Genomic DNA, 22,458 nt, shown 5'->3' with positions numbered 1-22,458 from the left:
GCATATAAAAATCAAACCAGCAACTTGAGCATAAACCAGTTAAATTAAAAAGAAATGGGGGGAAATTAAAATAGAAAAGGAAATAAGAAAAAGATAGATTAAAGGTCTCCAGAATCCAGCCCCAGTACTCACAGACGGACCTCGCTGATCAACAGGAAAACGAAAGAGATGGAAAAGTGTACGTCACATAATATTCATGTTTTTTTTTGTTTTTTTAATACAAGAGTTTGAGTGATGAAGAGTTAATTCAATGGTTATCTTGGAGAAACTTTTTGAACTTATATTTGAAAGAATTTAGGCTTGATGATTCTTTGATGTTATTATTAATAGTTCCCCAGAGTGTAGGGCCTTCAAAAGTAAAAAAAAAGATTTTGCAAGGATGGTCCGGGGTAGTGGTAAATGGAATTCATCTCATTGACGTGTGGGATATTTGTGAATGAAGAAATAAATTATGAAATATATAAATGAATGAATGGCTAAGTGATTTATAGAATGAATGAAAGAAAGAATGAATGAATGAAAGAAAAAGGGGGAAATTAATAGATGAATAGATGTAGCCTTGCAAAATCAAAGATGAAACACATATCTGATTGTTTTTCCGATCAGCTCGGGTAGTATTTTTTTCAGGGGCCATTAACATGACCATTTAACGAACCTGCAAATATTACCTCCCTCCTCCCCTCTCCGTTGTTTACAAGAAAATCATCCAGACCAGTAATGAGACCGAGGAAAAAATAGAAGTCGAGGCAGCCATGAAGACGGACTAGACGATGTCCGAATCGTAAACAAGGAAAATAGGAACGTGATGTGTTGTACTGAGGACATTTATATATACATATTGAAAGATTAAATTCACGCACATGGAAGCAACCCACACTCACTCACTCCCTCGCTCGCACACCCACACACACCCGCGCACACACACACACACACACACAACGCTCTCGCGCACGACGTAATATTACGTGAGGATGTACGGTTTGTACATTGTATGCAACTCTTGCATGAGTTTATGTCTCTGTTGGCGCATGCGTAGTTGGTCTGTTGGCCGCACGTACCCTTGGTGAAGTCGTCTACTCGTAATGTAGCTGTATAAAGCCAATCTAACCCACATGGAACATTACACTCAATGGTTTACATACGGCCTACTGCATGTTACCCACTTTTCTGACTTTTTGGCGAGATGTGGTACTGACTTTCTTCATGCTCACGTTTTCTATACACTTTTATATAGCAAACAAGATTCCATTTTCAATCTTGACACAACTTATGTGGAGTAGCCTTCTGTGTGTACTTGGGGAAACTTTTTGAGAATTGAGACACAACTCAGCCCAGCTTTTATTAATAGCTGGATATCTTATTTTTGCTGGACCTTTGAGTTTGAAAGTGTTTTCTTGACTTTTCTTTTACCGTTGTCTGAACGGTGACCTGCAGCCTGTCGACTTCGTGTCGACTGGACCAAATTGTTTTATTCATGAATCGAGAAGAGACCGGCGTTAAGATTTCGAATTACCGGGATTACAACGCGTACCATCGCTATAATATGCCTATGCTACCTGACCATGCGGAGTACTTATTCCCATGCCCTGGGCCTTATACCATGGATGACTATGGTGAAATTCCTCTGGATACATCTTGCCCGATAAAAAGTAAGCTTTGCCATCTTGCCATGTGTATTTCTGACTTTATTATGCCTTTATTATGGTTCATTCATTTATTATTTACAATAAAAGTGAAGTGGTAGCTATAGGACCTTATATACTTGAAATCTCTCTGAATATACATTATCTGTTTAATATAATACTTATGCTTAACTGTGAAAACAAAAATAAAGTATGAAATCATCTTTCTTGAAGATGTTACACTAACACTAACAGTAACATGACTAATAAAAAAATGTTAATTAAATTTTGTTGAATGAAGATCATTATGAATAAAGATCAGGAAAATTGCCCTAGAAGATAAAAATAGGTTTTATTTTAAAACAAGGTGTAACTGGTATTGGTGTTTTTGTTATATGTTTTTATTCCTGTCAATCGCATCAGTTTTACATATATTTTATTGTATATTGCGAACATTGCGATGCCGTAGCAGCCGACACTCGCGGTCGAGTTAGCCTGCACTTTCAGGTGCGCATGTGTAAAGCAGAAGCATGATTTCACGTACTCGTGTGAGTGTATTTATTCCGGAAGATAGTGTTCCTCCAGGGTTTGTTGTGTACTGCTTCAACTATCTCCTCTCGTCAACCCGTTCCTGATTGGTTGTAATATCAGTGGAAAAGCTGAGAGTTTGTCAGTTGACCAATCAGCGCTGGCGTTTTATCGCCTGTACTCGTTATGTATGCGAACGTGACTAAGGTCAATTTACATGTCATGAATATGCATTGCTGACTTTCGGACTTGCGCAGTGCGATTTTCTCATCACGTTCAGCCCCTCGCGTGCATGCCTACTACGTTTTTTTCCCTCCTCTCTCTCTCCGTCTCTCTCCTTGTCTCTCCCCTCGCAATATGAGTCGCAATATTATTGCACATACGAAACCTATAAACCGAAATCGTACAGGAGTAGTGCCCATTTCTTTGACTATTTTTCGTGTTTCTAATGGTGCAAGAATTTTTCGAACCAGCGATACTACTGAGGATGAATGTTGGTTGGACTTTTGGAGGTTGTGAAGGGTAGACAAAGGAGAATTGATTAGAAATCATCGATTGATTGTCATATTTGCGTGCCTGGTTTTAACTGGGAATTGCCCCTTGTTATAGCCTCGGAACGCACCCGTGTCCGCCCGTACGTTCGCTCGTCTGTCTATTTTATAACGTGTGGAGCTATGGAAGTAGACACGAACGCCTATGTGTCTGGGGGACCCGCCAGCCTTATTATGCCCCCATCGGGTCAAGGTCAGAACTCTTCTTTTTTCATTCATTCTGTTTTGACTGCTAAGCTGTTAGCTTGCTCATTTTCTTCATTTATATCCAGAAAAACTGAGATCGATTTGAATAAAATACCTCCTCACACATTATTTGCAATAATTATACTGGATTTTTGAGCACTTTCCCGACATTTTTTCTCTGCCCCTCGAAAGTATCGCCCGCGCGCGCGAGAGAGAGAGATGCTTATTGATGCGGCCGCGCCCATGCCCCGCCCGCATTATACTTTTCCCCTCCTTTCTTAATTTCATTGCATCCTATTTATTTTCCATTGAATATATATTTGTATCCAACCCGTATTCTACTTGACAGTTTAATATAAATAATGTTCAACTTGGTGACATCGGACGTCAGATGCGTGCTATCTCACGATGGTTATGTAATTAATAGTTCAGACTCATTGCGAATTTGTTTCTCATTTCCCTTCACCCATAAAATGTGGGGATTTTTCAGTGAAAATTCGCTAAAGGTTTGCTAAATATCGTAGATTCAAATAATCAGTCTAATGGCCAGATTCGTGTTTATGAGATGTTCCTTATCTATTAAATTTGTCACGTTGTCATGATTGTATACGTGTATTGCACTCCCTTATTTCTTTAATACAGTGTCTCTGTTTTGCATAATTTTATCATTGTTAAATAGAAGATCTGCTACATAGAAATAGACCTACATGTTTTATGGGCTTGTGAATTATTACATCATGCGCTGCGTGTTCATCATGATAATTCAGTCTTAACCAATGGGAAGAAACAATATTTTGATAACCATGATTATTGTCATTCATTATTGCATCATCAATGCAGAAATATAGCCTAGCATACAGGCCAATGTTCATCATTATACATGCTGAAATATTGGATTTTGGTGTCCACTTCGGAGTGTCTGTAATCATGCATGGATTTAGAAGGATACATGATATGCTTGCTTTTTATAGAAAAGAGGCCGATACGATATAGTTTCTGTTCTTCTTTGGCCGAACCATGTAAACGTAAATAGGTAATGATTAAAGGCCTTCTTGAAATACAGGATTGTGTTTTATTTCTCGTCCTCATTCCACCGGTTGCCATTATTACCCCCTGGGTCTATAAGTTGTTCTATATAATTTGACAGATTCATATGAACATGGGCCCCCCCCCCAAAAAAAAAAAAAAAAAAAAAAGAAGCTTCAGACCCAGAAAAGGGGTCCATGATTATGAATAACTTATTGCACTTAACAGCTTAACCTCTAAGCAGTTGGTATTGTCTTGTTAGTAAATAAGTCGATATAGTGAAACTTTTCTTATGTAGTTAAACGTTTTCTACATATTATGGTATAGCAATTATTTGTACATTCAATTTTGTAGGAATATGAACAGTCTTTTAATATCTAGGTATTGATGTACCAGACAGTACGATACGTAATTGGGTGGTAACCGTAATACCAAATTTGTTTATGGTTTCAAAATTTATATAGCTCGATGATGTCGTTCAATTCGCCATAAAATTGTACAAATCATTACAAACTGGAACGCTTTTTTATTAGTATTATCAAGAAGTATTTTTAGCATAAACGTGCCTTCGGGTGGTTCGATGATAATCAAACAATTCTTTTTTCACTATAGACCAGCAGTGTTTTTGTGGCTCACATGCGGTGTAATTTGTGCCCATTGTATTTTGTACGTTTAAACCAAGCGTGCATGTCGCGGCTCAAAAATGAAATAAAATAGAAAAGGGAAGCTGAGACTGAGAGGAAGAAAAAAAATGTGTCGGTTTGATAGGCAGCCGTGGTGTCGCTTGATTATATTGTTCGGATTTGAATAGGTATTTTGTAATCTTTGTAAATGATCAATCATAATTTCTGTTGCGTTGCTTATAAACATAAAGCACTGTGTACCCGTTGGTGGTAGGGTGGTATAGGCCAATTATTCCTTAAATTCTAAAATGATGAAAATATGAACCTCCGAATGAGATTGGGCTTGACAGAGGTATAATAATTATGCCTCGTTTTAAATTAATTCAGAAATAGAGCCAATACATCATTTTTTAAAGAAACATAATTATGCACTCTTGTACCATTTATTGTTAGATAATTATTCTACGCGTGTAGATTTCTCCTGCATGCTTTCTTATTATATTTTTTGCATAGTAAACCTTAGGGCAAAATAGTGAAGCTGTCTCAATTTTGTCCAACGTACCGGAGGCCTACATCATTGTCTTTGCAATGAAATCTAAGAAGGCATGATGGACACAAAATGCGGGTATAAACAAGACAGATAATACCAGTATTATACCCTTTTCATCGTTTATCTCCTCTTTTCTATTACATTCACCAATGCTCTGCCTCTGTCGTATATGTGAATATATTAGTGAAAGCATGTATCTCGATGGTGAAATAACAGTGTTCCACGCTGCAGGGGTCCCATCAGAGGCTAAATGGCAACTGGGGAGAAAGTTTAGAAAGTGGGTCATTTATGATTATTTATATGTTTCAGCACAACACCCTATTCCATTATCACTTCGGGTAACTGCATGAGCCTATTCACAAATTGGGGAAAGAAAGATTTTTCGTGATTCCTGTTGAAAATAATATTTCTGAAAGGATTTATATGCGGAATATATATTCATAAATAAATCACTCTTATTATTTTATCGACTCTGGCTAATGGATGCCTTTGAGATAAGGGTTCTGCTTTGCAATCAAGTATAAGAGCTGTTCATCTCCGACTCCTCTGCAGCTCACAAACATTCGCACATTGCTTAAAATCATCTAATTAGGAATTAATTAAGCCATCGAATTCGTCGACAGCTTTTCCTGATGCGAGTAAGATTTATGAATAGTAATGTTGACTCCCCGATGCTCGCATGCTTGTGACGTGTCTTTGGTATATCCTAGTTCTATCCCTCTGACTAATCTGAATTCGAAATCCAAAGTGCATGGGGCACGAGTTGTATACTCGTAGAATTTTTCCCCAGACGCGAAAATAAACCCACCAAATCTTCTTTCCGGTGCATGAATGTATTATCATAATAGACCGTTCATATAAAGTATCATTGGTATGAGAAGCTCTTGCTATAGATATCCTAGCTTGGATATGTTATTATTTAATGTAAAATCGATATTGGCATATATCATGATGTGTTTTCTAGCTTCTGTGAGGTAGACTACATGGTAGCAAATGTATTGTTAGTAGAAGAGTGCAACCCGAAACCCGTCGCTACTCTTCATTGGAGTCGACTCCCCAAGTTCATTGCACTTTTTACATCCGTACTCATTTCTTTCCTTCCTACGCGTGCACTATCGCGCAGAAAAGTGAAGTGAAGTTGAGAATTTTTGTCGTCCAGGGATTTTTAGGAGTCGGAGCAAAAAATGTCACTGGTAACTTGATGCGATCCTCGTTTACATCCCGAGCTTCTCTACCTCTTCTTTATCTCAACCATCATTATCTACTTCCTACTTCGAAACCACTTTATCTTTCATCTCCATCCCCTGAACCCGCCCCCCCCCCCCACACACACACACATACACACTCTCTCTCTCTCTCAATTTCTGCTCGTCACTCCAATGTCAGAACTTTAGTTTTGAGAGATTTTCACATTCGTTTACATTTTTCCCAATTTCGAAGTACTCCCCCTTCGCTCTTCAGGGTTCACCGTCTCTCCCCACTCCTCATCTGAGTCCTTCTCTGCCCCCCCCCCCCCCCATCTGACATACAGAGTAGACCTCGATCATTTTTCATGAATTTTTTGTGCTGTATATTGTAGGACCGTGGATCTGCAGGCCTATAGCACATAGTAGGACCATGTACGTGATAGGTCCATAGCAGGACCTATGAAATCTGTTCTGTTGAAATTATTTAAAGCATGAAGAATTTCTGATGGTGTCCTTTTGTATTTCATTTTGCGAGTTTTGTTTTGTCAGTTTGAATCGCTACAGCGTTCTTCAAAAGGATTCCAGCTTGTTATCAGTTGTCATCTTCAATGATGAATACATTCTGTAACTTGCACAAGCCATCAAACTTTGCACCGTCTGCAAAAAAAAAAGAGCAAGGAGATTGTTGAGTAGCGCGGGTCCAGACTTTCATTAATGTTGAATTTCATTCCCATTTTGTTCCATTTCCCTTGCGTTTTTTTTGCCCCAACCGTCATGAAGAATGTAATGATTATCCCATTTAAGGAAATTCAGCCCATTTTAATTTTTTTTTGGGAGGGGGAAATTTCTATATTTTTATCTTTAAAAAAATATTCTTTCCAGACAAGGATGATGATTCTGTCCCGCCATATTATTCAATTTTCAGTTACGGGATCGGATTCAGTACAGGTCGGTCGTTGACGGATTCAGAAATTTTTCTCGCATTCCTATTTTCCCGATTGTTTCCTTCCGTATTGCTTAGGACAAAATATACTAAAAAGACGAAGGAAGGTTGACTTCGAAATGGGGGTACTATAATTGGTCATTTCTTTTTCTGTTTCATCCTTGGCTTTCACTTCGGAGAACACTCTTGTTTAAATCACCAAAAAATCAGTACGTAAGTGGCCAGACAAAGATCTTGAGATGGTAGATTTATTCTATCTATGTGTGATTGTGTACATCTCAATGGTATACATGTTGTGTCACCTTAGGCCTATTTTGTTTATTCTGCATTAATCATGTTAATTATTCTACACCCTTTGACAGAATTTCGTTTATTCCCTTTCTTCATCTCCTACACGCCTTTTCTCTCTCGTTTCTATTTATTTTCTTTTCCAAGGGATGCATTTGAGCTTGTGTTAACGGGATTAGTACGCTACAATGCATAGGGTCGCTGAGAGCAAATTTTCGATGCCGCTTTTTGCATTTTCTCCGCCATGCTATATAGCAAAGTTGGCCTGGCTTTGAGAGCTGAAATAGACTATATGGGTATGCAATGACTTATCATCGAAGATGAGCAAGACTGCACTTGAAATGAGAGACAGAAATTGGTCATTGGAGGCTCTGATTCCTTTCTTATTTGCATAGGAGGAAGGCAGGCTGAATTTGACGAGAAGGAAAAAAAGTCTTGTCTTGGGGAGACGTCGCTATCTGACCATTATTTTCTCGTGGCTCGCTAATTTAGTAATTTTATACTTGAGGAATGAAGGTCACTGAATCTGAAAAAAAAACTCGTTGGACTGTTTCCGTGGTCTGGTGTAGTAATTTCGAACATCGTTCATATTTTTTATTCCACTCCCAGAGATCGTGAAAATGAGGAGGCGGGAGTTTCTCGTCAGGCATAACGAAAGGGTGGTATAACACGTATTCATAAACCATAACACTGCACTACAGTGCTTTGTCCCTTCCCATATTGCTAATTATGTCACACTTCTGTCACGAGCTGAGATATGGTTTATCCCCTTTTTTTCTCTCTGACGGAGTTATATTAATTGATAGCAAGCAATTAGCGGAATTATATCAGGACGAGCTTGAAATTACATACGTAATTATGAGTATATGGGGGTATGACAGATAGATAGATAGATAAATACATACATACATACACATATGAAAGACAGATCTGGTGGGAGGAAAGAAAACGAAAATAAAGGTTTAAGAAGGTGTGGTATAAAGCGTAAGAGAGAAAGAGGTCAACGATTGATTCATGAAGAGAAGAAGGACAAAAATAAGAGGAAGTGAATAAGAAAAGAGTAGGAAATGTCAGGTTGACGATGGGAGGGTGATGGGGAGAGCTTATTGGGAAGGAAGAGAGATGAGGTCGACAGATGAAGAAAGAGATATGTATAAAAAGGGAGGGAGAGAATAGTTTTAAAAGGCTGCATTTCAAGTCATGCGCGAATCATTACATGCGCATCTTTTCCGCCTATTTTGGTTGACCGTGCTTGTATAGTATAGCATAGGTGGCGCCGCCGTGTCGCCTGCTCTGGCCCCCGCCCTGTGGCGCCACAGTCTATAGCCAGCCATCCGCCTTCTTTTCACAACGCTAAAAAAAAACCTCTCTACCTTATAACACGCTCCTTCTCGTTGACAGCCGCTTAATTTTGCAGATCTAAAAACGAAAAACAAACAAAAAAGAAGCTTATTTTCCTTCTGTATTTGCAAATCTAGTTTTGTGTATGGCCTAATGGTGTTTTAACACAAATACAGCATTTACAATCCTATCTCTGTAGAAAGCAGAGGAAAACGCATCACAAATATTGTTTGCATTTTTACAAGTATTTAACCTAACTTCAATTTGTGCAACAAATACTTAGATTACAGAATTGTCATTAATTATGGATAAGCTACAACGCAATCAACTGTCTGTGATACTTATTGTTCTTATTGGCCCAGTGTTATTATTATGTTTAGCCGATTTTTATTTCCTAATTAATTTATTATTTAAAAAAAAAAAATTCAGTTGTGAACACCAGATTCCTTTCATTCCTTATTTGCATTTTATTTACTCCACAGCTTCATTCGTCCTCTTGTGGGTTGTGATAATATTGTTACAAAAAAATCGTATATTTTCTGTAAGTAGTATAACCATATCAATATCGTAATTATAGTTTGTTGATTTGAATGATATAATAAATATTTTTTGTTTGTTTTGTTTTGTCCTTGCTACCAGCAGCACCAGCTCTCCGGATGGATTTCAACTTCGACCAGTCAGACGTGAAACCTGAGCTTGAAGAGCCTTGTCCTGTATGCGGTGATAAGGTGTCAGGTTACCACTACGGTCTTCTGACCTGTGAATCCTGTAAGGGGTTCTTCAAGAGGACAGTCCAGAACAAGAAGGTCTATACCTGTATAGAGAACAGGAACTGCGCCATAGATAAAACACAACGCAAAAGGTGTCCCTACTGTCGCTTTCAGAAATGCCTCAAGGTTGGCATGAAGCTAGAAGGTAGGTCTTCGCTGTCCTTGACTTTTCCCGTACAATGCCTTCGCTTTCTGAATGACACATTCTCCTTCAAATCCATCTGTTCCCCTTACTGTAAATACTTGCAGGCTTAAACTAATTATATATATTGTTGCTATATACTAGCATTCATTTGATTTTGTTATCAAAAGGCATCAAAGAATTGAAACAAGCTGTCTCTTCCACCCATCAAATCGATTAATCTATGGTTAGTCTTACGGTTAGTGTAAAATTTTCTGGCGTGTGTGAACGAATATTTTCAGTTATTTTGATCCATAACAGTTCAAAGTGTGATGCAACATCAGCCATTACCAATAGATCTGAATTTCTTATTGGTTTACATAGAGGCGTTGACTCTATTTTCAATTTAGTTTTTGTAATCCTGAAGTGAAGATTCTTTGTTTTTATTATTCATTGTTTCGTGTTTGGTCATTAATTCATTCAACATTATTTTCATAATACTATTTCTAATGTATCCGATTGTTTCCTTTTAAGACCCTCACTGAAGAAATCTTTATATAAATGTTTTTGTATGCAGCTGTGAGGCCGGATAGGATGAGAGGAGGACGAAATAAATTCGGTCCCATGTACAAACGAGACAGAGCACTAAAACAACAACAGAGAAACAGAATAATCGCCAGTGCCCGGGCTATGTCTACACCCGGCAATCCGGACATTAGCATGGCTATCAAGAATATCCATGCAGCGGCCTCAAGAAGTTCAGGACTCCCTCCACCGCCAACCGTGGTCATCCGCGACCATCTCAACAAAACCCCCATCATGAACATCCCTCAGCCGATGTCGTTACCACAGAACGACTACGGTGTCCATCCCCCTCAGATGCAGCCGCTCAACTACACGACGTCGGCAGCACCCATCCAACCACCCACATCGAGTCCGCCTCCACCCGCATCGAGTACCAGTCCGTTGTCGGTGAAAGCCGAACCCGACCACACCCCGAAGCTCATCCTAGAACTGATCCGAAGTGAACCTGATCAGGCTCAACTCCAAGCTAAGGTCGCCTCCTACTTCCAAACTGCCATGGGTATGACTGCACCAGGGGACTTCTTCAGCATGGTCTGCAAGCTAGCTGACCAAACACTCTTCGCGTTTGTTGACTGGGCCAGGAATAGTCTCTTCTTCAAAGAACTCAAGGTAATGAAAATAATGTATATCAAAATGAAAAAAAAAGTGTAATTTTTCATCTTTCTTTCTATGCCTCCTCCTTGGCGAGACAGTGTCTAATATATATATAGATATATATATATATATATATATATATAGCAAATTCGCGAACTGTTAAGACAAACCTTTATACACAAGAGTATTTTGATAGGGAGAAAGATGATCAAGAATTAGATGTTTATTGTTTTCTTTTTCTTTATATACCGTATATGATACATGCACATATATATTCAAGTTGGATACACTGGTCTTCAAAAAGTATCAAGTGAGTGTATGTGGAGAGTCTTCTTGAAACACAAAATTATAATGTTTTCCATTTCAAAATAACGCAATAAAAAGAGAGTTTGGTGAAATTGAATAAAATATTCACTTAAAGATATTTTCTAATCTAGGCAAGATTTTTGTATTCCTCGGTCTCTTGATCATCTGCTCGTAAGCATGATAAGCGACATTGCATTTTTTACGCATTTAAAAATCATTAGTTTTTAATATCAATTAATCCAAAGCTCTGAAGTAATTATCTGTTCAACAAGAGGAAAGCGCCATATTGCTGGTATCTAATTCACCATATGCCCTTATCACGGTATAATCATGGAGCTACTATATGTTGGCCCAATATGTATTTCGCGCGATAGAAGGAAAGCCCAAAGGGATGAGAGAACAAAAAGAATATTTCGTTCAAGGTTATAATTATAATTTTGATTCGTTCTTCTACATAATTTATAGAGGAATTTTATCTTTGTTACACGTAATCATTATTTTTTTGTAAAATGTTCAAACTTTGATTATTTATGTTATGAAGAAATGCGAGAAGTGATTGTTCAATACGTGTAGGCTTAATTCGTGAGCTTTTCTATTGAATTGTAAACAACCAGCGTGCTATATTGGATGATTTTGCATGTTTTCTTTGTTGACAAATTTTTATTTTTTCCCTCTCTGACACTTTTAATACATCTTTTATGTGGAACTGTTGGAACATGTCGAAATATTACTGCTATTCAAATCTTTGTGCCCTCTGCACGCTCGCAGCGTTATTGCGCATCGAGTAGGCTGGGCATCTTGGAAAACATCTCAATATACACTAATTACCCTTAATGAACCAAGCTTTTTTGCTGAACACCCCCCTCCCCCATCTCTCTCTCTCTTTATATTAGTCTACTCTCATTCTAGTAGCATAACCTCTGGCTATCATTTTCTTTCAAATTATTTTTTTCTCTCTCTCCTTTCATCGTTTACAACTGGCTGCACTGCACTATATAGGCAAGTGACAAGACACTCGCATTTATATGCAGTCATCTGACCTCAAGCACAAAGAAACAGCATCATTATGATATAATCAGGCATATATGCTTATCATGCTCACTGATGATTGGGCATACTGTAGTACATTACTTTGAGCCATTCTGTAGATGTTTGTCTTTGGATATTCTTCGGCACAAGAATAATGAATCATTAAATAGTGCCAAATAAAAGAGACATAATGAAATGTATTTTGTAGTTCAGTAGTTACTGTCCTCTTGCGACGCTCCACCCTCCCGTCGTCTGTTTCAGGTCTACCTTACATGCTCTTCAAGTCACTGAGAAAGGTGTCCATTTTATTCTGAGATTGGCTTTACCCGCTTGAAATTATCCAAAGGTGAAATAAACGTCAGTTGATTTTAGATATTTATATCCAAAAACTACTAGTATTCATGATTATTATTAGGTGTTTTTGTATATCGTCATTATTCGAATGTTACTTGTTTTAGGACAAATTACAACACAAATAAATGTGAATAAAATATAGGGCCTAGTGATAAAATGGAAAGTCGTATTAAAGGGAAAGGATAAGATTATTTTCTAACAATAATCATTGATTCATTTATTATTATCATTTTTATAAAATGATACTTCTACCCAGAAATTTGATTGGTTGATGTGTCTGACATTATTTCTTGAAAAAAATTTATTGGACTATCGTCCTGTGTAGGTGTCAATGATAATACTTTTCAGCAATCAGTACATATAGACGTTGGATAGAAACCACTGTCATTCTTCATCGGTCAAGGCCATCTTACCAACAACCAGACTTAAAAAACGCCCATGCTTCTCACTCTTAGGGCATTTCCATAATTTCTATAAATTCTTAGAGTGACTCTATGAAATCAAAAAATAAACGATATTGATATGATTTCTCACAAGACACGTATAACACCTTTCCCGGTGGAACGGGGATCAGATTTCTTGGTATTATCTCCGTAAAATCGAGCTCAATTATTGATCAAATCGGTTCATTGATATGTATAAATATTCAGCATGAGCAGGGTTTTATAATCAAGGCTATTCCATGACCTTTAGGTTGAATAGTAATGTAATAGTATACAATCTCAGCCTCTTCTCACCTGCAACTGTCAGATCTGAATCTGTGCGACTGCACTTCTAGCCGTTTTTTGTTCAAAAGAAAACACGTGTCATGATTTAATGGTCAATTATTCATCTTTCTCCAAGTAATAATAATGTGGGCGTGTGAAAATTAGAAATTAAAACTTAAATCATCAATCATCCTGGCTGTATAGGAAATATTCACGTCTTGACTACGTTTCTAAAGTATTGTAAGCTAATAAAATAATTATGATCGGTTGATTTTTTACATTCTGATCAAGAGAGTTGGGTCTACCTTTAAAGGTCAAGTCCACCTCATAGAAATGTTGATTTGAATCAACAGAGAAAAATCAGACAAGCATAATGCTGAAAATTTCATCTAAATCGGATGTAAAATAGAAAAGTTATGACATTTTAAAGTTTCGCTTATTTTTCTCAAAATAGTTATATGCACAATTTTGTCACATGCAAATGAAAGAATCAATGATGTCCCTCACTCACTATTTCTTTTGTTTTTTATTGTTTCAATTATATAATATAATTTCAATTTTTACAGATTTGACAATAAGGACCAACTTGACTGAACCATATAATGTTAAACAATGGTAATTCCACATGTTCAGGGAGAAATAAAACTTTGTTTCACAGGACAATGAAGAGAAAATTAGAATACATCATATTTCATAATAAAATACAAAAGAAAAAGTGAGTGATGTCATCAGTTCCCTCATTTGCATACCGACCGGGATGTGCATATAGATATTACGTGAAATTAAGCGGAATTTTAAATTGTTACGCTCGTTGGATTTTTCTCTTTTTATTCAAGTCGACATTTTGTTGGGGTGGACTTGTCCTTGAAGTATTTTGTGTAGTATTTTCGGGAATCTCAACATTCTTCCCGAGTCTTCTTAATTATATTCGAAACTTAATTTTTTAATAACTGCATAACAAACATGAAGTTATATATTTTCTCACGAATGCGATATATTTAATACAATGAATGTGATGGTACGCCGATAACTCTACTTAATGAAGTATTTGACTTTCATTTGCAGTGTATTTGATGATATTTTTAAGAATTAGGCCAGATATGCATGCTCGGTCCGAACTAGTAGCTCCATTTTAGCAGGGATTCGCTGAATTTGAGTTTTATTTCCTCATGTTGATCTGAACAGTTGTAATAGGTTCATGATCTACTTCATGCTATTTGAAAGAACTTTATTACCTACGATTAGCAGGATGAAATGTCGCAATGCTCAGGGGGGAACTCCTGAGCGAGGCATTTTGTTTTCAAGAATTTCGCTGTGATATTTTATCGTTGTTTATTGATAAAAAGTTGAAGAATGTTGTTTGGAATGTACGGAGGGATGGTCTTGTTATTTATAATTACTATCGCTCCCTCCCTGAAAAAAGTAAAATAAAAAAAACCCATGAAAGTGAAGACGGTGGCCACAGATGTCCCCACCTTGCATTATCATCATAAACCTCCTACCTGTGTTCTTACGTAATGGGTTTATGAATGGAATGTCACCCCATCCCCACCCAGTGAAATGGATTTTAACGCGTAAGCACTTCTTATCAGAAATTCTCTCTCATCACAATGCATGTAGTTTAGTTTTTATCTTTTAAACGAAAAAAGGGGTGAATACAAATTCGTTCTCACGATAGAAATCATCGGAAGCTCATTAGAAGGTGATAATTTTAGTGAAGCGAGATTTGCGAAGTTCACATGAGGAACATTCGTTGAGTATCTCAGTCTCTGAACGCCTTACTACATTGAAATATCATTCTTATTTTACAGTTTGACATCAATTTAGGGTAAACCATATCCACCCCATAACCAGGTAACAAATTTGAATGAAAGATGTCCCGGGATTCTTTTTTATATATAATAAAACATTCAAATCCACCAATAAAAGAATCAAAAATTATTTTATATTGCAGATAATTATAAGAGTTCAATAAAATGTGCTTTCAAGCGATTGGTTTGATTGTTATATCCAGCGATCTAGTTTGTAAGAAAATGTGATGTCAGCACCCATCAGTCTCGCAGTATATATACCTAGTGTAGGCCTAAGCATTTTAATAATAATAATATAGGGTATTTATATTGCGCACATATCCACTTTGTTAGGTGCTCTAGGCGCTCCTATTTTACTAGATTTTACATTTTACTGTAGATAATAAGATCTTAGGTTTCACGTATGTTTCATAGTCTGCCCTCGGGTATACAATACTCCCGCCCTGCTAAACAGACCGTTTCATAGGCATTGCGTGCTTCGCTTCACATGATAACATACCATGTCACATACATACCGAGTCCGGTCTCGCCATAACGGTTGCCCGTTATGAGAGATTACGTAATCGACCCAGACAAACGCCGCACAATCAATAGTGAAGGGATAGATTTTTGATAACCCGTGTTTGTGCCACACAATAGCCGATTACCTGAAACACAATAGGTTATGTCTAGACCATACATACAATAGACAATTGGGGAGCAAGACATAGTTGTACCGCATTGGATGGTTTTTTTGGTAGCAGTATCTCTCCTAATAAAATATTAGTTATAAAACCTTGTTTATGGACCAACTAGCAGATTCATCCATGCATACTTTCAAACAACCATAACAAATTCACTATATCTGCAAATATATATGCCAGTCATTGATTGTTTAATTCGTTTTTCGTATAATCGGAGTTTGATCGTGGAATGAAGAAAAGATAACTGATCTGTTTATACAACGGAGGTGGTCAAGATTAAAAATTGACGTGAAGCAAAATGTTTTCTCAGTGGAGGTAGTCTGTAGCAAGGAGTCTATACATGAAGACTACGCGTAGTTCCCCCCACCCAGCATATCTGCCTGCATTCGTGTGATCAGAAGTCCAGACATTGTTACGTCACATTACGTAATTGCCATATTTTCTTGTCTGATTTACCATACTGACTACCGTTATAACCGTCGAAACCAACATGCTTGCATTGCGATTTTTGTCTTCCTTCTTGATAGTTTTCCATTAATAATTGCTTTGCTGAGTATTTTGTATTGGTTCACCCGTTGCTGTGGGTTGTTTTCCCACAAACCATAAGGGCCGTCTGCACCATCCCGAGTTTTCAAATTAGCGCGCTATTTCTGATCCGGCAAATTATCCCGATCTGAAAAATCTCGAGATAGTTGGCGGTGCAGACGCAATTATCGCGCTAGTTCGTAGGATTAATCTCGAGATTGCAATCCCAAGTCAACTCGGGTTTATTTGCAAAATAGCGCGCTATTTTACGAATTATCCCGCTAATTCGTCGGTGCAGACGCACTCGAGATTGGACTCGGGGTAATTTATTCATGACGTCAGTCCATAATGCAATTCGCGTTCCACTTCCGCCTTGGTCAAAACATAAACACGTGCGGAAGTCAACTTTATACATGCGAATAGCGTTCATAAGCAACGATGGTGTCCCACCAGTGAATGGATTTTGGGAGAGACCAGACCGAAGGGGGAGGCGCTCATCGACGATGGTCATATTCAATAACAACACTGACAGCAGTGTTGTCTTCCTTCGCAAAATGTGAGCAAATAGCATTTCTTTCCTCCTTCTCTCCCCCTCTCTCTCTCTGTCGTTGCCTCCTACTCCGCCATCATATTTAACGAAGAATACATCACTTCTTCACTCGCTGAGCTGAGAGGATTGTTACGTAACACCGGTTGAATTCGGCGAAAGTGCTAGTGAAAGGAGTACATTGCTTGCATATCGCGGGAAGTTATTCAAAAGCGCGGGCCGTTGAAACTCCAAGATCCGAAAGTGCGCATGCTCGTAATATCGGGCTTGTTGCCTCGCTCGAGCAGGAATCGCTCTTCGTGGGATGGTGCAGACGGGGTTTCTTAAATCTCGAGATTAATCGCGAAGAGGGCTGATCGGGCTAAAATCTCGAGATTGAGCAAACTCGGGATGGTGCAGCACCGCCTATAGAGCTTTTTAAGAAAATCCTCAAGAAAGTTACCACCTTTTTTGCTCACCACCCACCCCCCCCCCACCCCTTCTCTCTCCCTCTCCCTCTCTCTCTCTCTTACTCGGCCTTCCTCCAAACATAGGCAAATATATTTCTTATTCATGTTTGTCTTCATTTTTCAGACTCTTTACCATTTACTTGATTTTATTTCTCTTTGATGTATTCTCAATTTTTTAGGTTTAACATCAGCAATTATTACTTTGTAGGCCTACATTCCCAATTTCTGTAGGCCTATTATCTTGATCATTACAAAGTCATATCTCCCACACCCCCCCCCCCCCACCTTACGAAAAGTTGGACAAATCATCCCTTTTATATTTAAAAACATACAATTCATTGTGATAAATGAAGAAACCTCCCTTTTCCTGATGTATATCTATACTTGATTATACGAATCAATGAGCAAAATATCCTGTATTTAAAGAATTGTTGTCAACAAAATTGTATTTCCTTACATTAATGGGCAGGGCGGCTCATCCTACCTCATGGATAAAAACGTAAATGCGAACAACTCATGGAAATATAAAACATTTTTGCAGGAAGGAGCCTAAAGATGCGAGTATGACAACCACAGTTGCTGATTAATTTGGTGTAAATATTTCTCACACACAACAACCTATATCTTCACTTTTCTTCTCTTTATTTCTCTTTTCTGTAGGTTGAAGACCAGATGAAACTGCTTCAGAACTCATGGAGCGAGCTCCTTCTCTTCGACCATCTCTATCGTCAGATTCATCATCACGGAGAGGGCGTCCTCATGATAACGGGTCACACCCTAGACCAAGCAACACTCTCACACATGGGTCCTGCCGACGTCATCGACCAAATGAGCAGCATTGTCATGCGCATGCGTGAACTCAAACTGGATCACAAAGACTACGTCTGCCTCAAGTTTATGATCTTGCTCAATCCAGGTGAGTTTTATCCTTCTACAAGTTATGATAATGTAAAAGAAAATAAGATTCAAATATTCTATATTACTGAATGAAACGCATGAAAGACATTGTCTAAGAAAAATGAAATCGCTTGTATTTGTATATCTCCACAATTCCCACAAATACACTGACTTTGACCTAACCGTTCTGTATTTCAATTTTCTGTGTTCTAGGTATTGTTGCACTTCACGATAAGCACATCATTGATGGGTGCCAGGACCAAATCAGTGCTGCCCTTCTGGAGCATACCGTGACAGCATACCCAAACGTTTCAGACAAATTCAGATTGATGCTTAGGCTACTCCCCGAGATTAGACAGATCAGCCAACGGGCAGAAGAGTATTTGTACTATAAGCACCTAAACGGCGAAGTTCCCTACAACAGCCTTCTCATGGAGATGTTACACAGTAAACGAAAATGAGCTAGTCGACTTCCTCTCTGTGACGTAACGTTGGAGTCTTAAGACTGAGTCGGGACCACTTATGCACTTTGTCGCACCTATGTAACACCTGACAGCTATCGAGCCACACTTCCATTCACATGTGAGGCAAAGATGGACAGACGAACAAACGAACAGACAGAATCCTCGGATCGCATGAGAAAGTGAGGGCCAGTTTGGGAGTGTCTGATTTTCCAGTGTGTGACAAGCGTTTTGTGCATACGTTTCACGACGTATCGTTCTCGGTGACACAGACTCGGGGTCCCTGCCGTGACGTATGCATCAAACTTTTATATGCATGAAGAATTGCTGAATACGCAAACCAAAGAGTGTTTATGGACAAGTCTGTATATACTAAATATATAAACATATGTGACTCTTTTTATCATTACTATGTCATATGGAAAGATGTTCCTTTGACCCATATGAGAAGCAGACCGCATGCAGGTTTTTGGTCAGTGCGCGCAAGCCACTGCCTCAACTCCTTTTGCCTAGGAGAATATCAACTTTTGAAACAACAAGTCATGAAGGACACTATACGAAGACCCTCTTATGGTCATGTCGTTTTTTTTAGTTTTTTTTTATAGTTTGCTCGGATGTGTTTATTGAGAAGAACATTATATGAGGAGGATAAAGAAAGAGGATGATAAATTGCAGCAAAGCTGTGTTTCCTTTTTAAAAGTATGCCACGACTTCTGAAACGTCTTGTATGTTGCTATGGCAACAAATTATTGCCAGACCCCCACTGTAAATTAGTTTATGTTCCTATAGTATAAACTATAAAGGTATCTGTCATGTCTATGTTAGTGTAAAATGACCATCAAATGGTGTTTTATTTGATCAAATTAAAATAACTAAAGATGTATTTTGAAAAGTGTGAACAACAATTTAAAACAAGATATTAAATCATCTTGTTGTCCTGAACACCACTTTGAAACCACATCTCACCAAAATTATTCAAAAGGGTTGGGATGGATTGAAATGAAATAAGGTGTTAAGTGATTAAAAATAGTAATGAAATTCGTGTAGTTTGTATCCATAAACCATGAAATTTTTGTGCAACCAGCTTTGCATTAAATGCACGCACACACTGAAATCATATAGGTCTTGAGTACTAGAATCAGATTAAATGGCTTAATCTTGGGTCCATTCGTTCTTGATGTCATACAAACTAAGTTTGTTGGTTTTTCTTTAACTGCTTAATATAGAATTTGTCAAACTTAATTCATCTGGCTGAACTTTAATTTTGTTATTATTTCAAACTTGGCAAAGTGCCCACAATAAATTACTGACCAGACGGTGGCATTGCTTACAATCAAATCCTAATTGTAATGGTCAAAATGTAGGGACAGTACCACAATATTGTATGTTAGTGAACGTTTATATCTGACACTCAAACCATTTTCTTTCTTTATGTCTAAGCCCCCTTACCAAAATACACCACCCTCTCTTTTAAAGGAATAGCATGCCAGAAGGATAGGTATGTGACCAAATAAATAAAATTCACAGCTCTGACTGGATTTGAAAAAAATCTGCACAAGTTGCTTGGCTTTAGCACAAATCAACTTCTGTCTCTGCATAGGCATCGATTCGTTCTGTAACTATGTTGGATTTTGTGTCTATCTACGTGATTGTGCTTTTATTAAGTCTAAATCAGTGATATTTGATTTTATTTTTTTGCTTTGAGCACAACATAATATTCTGACATTGCGCTGAATAAAGCACTTAACTTAAATGTCTTGTATGCACAAAATGTAGTTTTGGTTACTTCACCAGAAAACACTGCCCTCTGTTTTAGATATTTGTACAGTTTCCGATAGATTCTCATTGTAAGACCTCAGCAAATTTTTGGTAATATTTGTTATTTTTTCAACGAAAATATGAAGTAATGTGAAATAAATCTAACACTTTAAAAAAGTGTCTAACAATTCCATGAAATAGACTTGGTTCACTGTACTGGAATGGCGAATTTAAAGGATTTTGAACTATGCATATGATTATCATTTTAAGTCTATATACATAGCTTTCCCTTTTACACGCCCCCAGTCTCTGTTTATATCGAAAGTGGGAAGGAAAAGGAAGGAATTTTGTCAGCCTCATGTTCTCCGCATCCGGGCATTTTGTGTGTGATCTCTTACAGGGTAAATGTAAATGAGGTTGAGGGAGAGAAAAAAAACGCGTACAACGGAGTACTTATACGTCACTTTAAAGACCATGGAAATGTTTTATATTATGATGTTCAAATAATGATTACTCCCCTTAATGGACTTTGTCAAAATTCTTGATGTTCTGAATTTGTTGTACCATTGTTGATTTATGTCTTTGCAAAGTAAATGTTCCAATTTGTATTGATTTGATTCAGAATACTCACTGTCCAATGTATAATTGAATTAATTCCCACCATTATTTAAATGACTTAAGTGTTAAGTCCTCGTCATTTATGCCATTATTTCTATTGCGTGAGGTATTCTAGTATTTACACACACACATAGTTCCTAGACTTGTACCTGTAATTAGGTCCATACCCATTTTACAGTTCATTATGCCAATTTCGAATTGAGAGGAGACTAATATTGGTTTGTTTTTTAATTCCCACGAGTATATTCCACTATGTAGGGAAACATTTTGTTAACATTGCATAAAACTTCTTACTCAAGAGAAATATTGCTACGCTAATGTGCGCAGTGGATCTGTTTTTAATCATAATATTGAAATATTTTGTAGTATATACAGAGACTGGTGCAGAACACTAGTCGATAAACTACTTTTTAAGCCGTAAAGACGTTTCCCCTGTGTGGGTTGTATAGATGTTATTTGTCGATTCAGACATTAAACTTTAAAAAAGTGTCTAACAACTCCCGGTGTAATAGTGTAAATTATAGTTTCATGAAATGGTGTGCTTTATCTACTTTCACCCCCCCCCCCTTTTTTTTTTCAGGCTGACTTGATACGCGATTTCTTGATCATATTTAGATTATTTTCATCTGATATTCGATTTATATTAAGCCATGGGGCGTCCCATATTTGCCATAAAAAGGTAGAATTTCTCAGTCTTATGAAAATCATCATTCGATTCTGAATTTTCAAAGAAAATTTACAACCAACACCTACTTTCATGAAAAGAATAGTTTACATTTCCTGAATGATGGATGTCACACAACAATGATTTCTGCATAAGTCGAGTCGGCCGCCTTGCCATATGATATTTCTCCTTTTCATAATTTTTCGCGTTAATTTTCCAAACTAACTTCTATTGTTTTACCTAAGCTTTCTTGGTCTCTGCTGTCATTTTTGATCAAACATGGTTCAGCGCGCACATTTTTTTGACGATTCTTCTGTTATATGATATTATACCTTGCCTGGTTTGACGAAGTGACTCATATTGTCTATACTATTATATATTTACAAGAGATGTTTACTTCGTTATTGATATGTACACTAATTTTTTTTTTCGTTTTTGTGCATTCAAAGTGCATTCTGTACAATTTTGTGGACAAAAAGATAATGGTTGTTGAACACAATCTTGCCTATTTGAGTGTTATTATTGGAATTTGTTTTCAGTAAATCAGAAAATGGTGTTTTTGTTGTTGGCGGTGGTGGTGTTGGTGATGATGGTGATGGTGGTGATGATGATGATGATGATGATGACGATGATGATGAAATGAGAAAGTTAAAGGACTAATCCGGGCTGAAAATAATTATATCAAAATACCTAAAGTAAAATTCATTGAGCAAAATGCTGAAAAGTTCACCAAA

General features: G+C 37.5%; 1 protein-coding gene across 3 annotated transcripts; it reads left to right on the top strand.

The window, feature by feature from the left end:
• Positions 1-856: 856 nt before the first annotated feature.
• LOC129278000 (nuclear receptor subfamily 5 group A member 2-like) lies at positions 857-22,223 on the top strand. Of its 3 annotated transcripts, none has more exons than XM_054914190.2 (5): positions 857-1,649; positions 9,485-9,760; positions 10,314-10,930; positions 17,987-18,242; positions 18,437-22,223. In XM_054914190.2, the coding sequence occupies exons 1-5, from the start codon at positions 1,475-1,477 to the stop codon at positions 18,682-18,684; spliced, it is 1,572 nt and encodes a 523-aa protein (XP_054770165.1). In that variant the 5' UTR covers positions 857-1,474; the 3' UTR covers positions 18,685-22,223. The 3 variants fall into 3 exon arrangements, with proteins under 3 accessions (XP_054770165.1, XP_054770166.1, XP_054770167.1); XM_054914191.2 differs by having other exon boundaries at positions 1,091-1,649; positions 9,488-9,760; XM_054914192.2 differs by lacking the exon at positions 857-1,649 and adding an exon at positions 2,295-2,894 and having other exon boundaries at positions 9,488-9,760.
• The last annotated feature ends 235 nt before the right edge of the window (positions 22,224-22,458 follow it).

This window comes from Lytechinus pictus, chromosome 15 (genome assembly GCF_037042905.1).
Source record: "Lytechinus pictus isolate F3 Inbred chromosome 15, Lp3.0, whole genome shotgun sequence".
In the NCBI taxonomy this organism is placed as follows: Eukaryota; Metazoa; Echinodermata; class Echinoidea; order Temnopleuroida; family Toxopneustidae; genus Lytechinus; species Lytechinus pictus.
The sequence above is the reverse complement of the archived record's forward strand: the minus strand, read 5'-3'. Positions and strand labels throughout refer to the sequence as shown.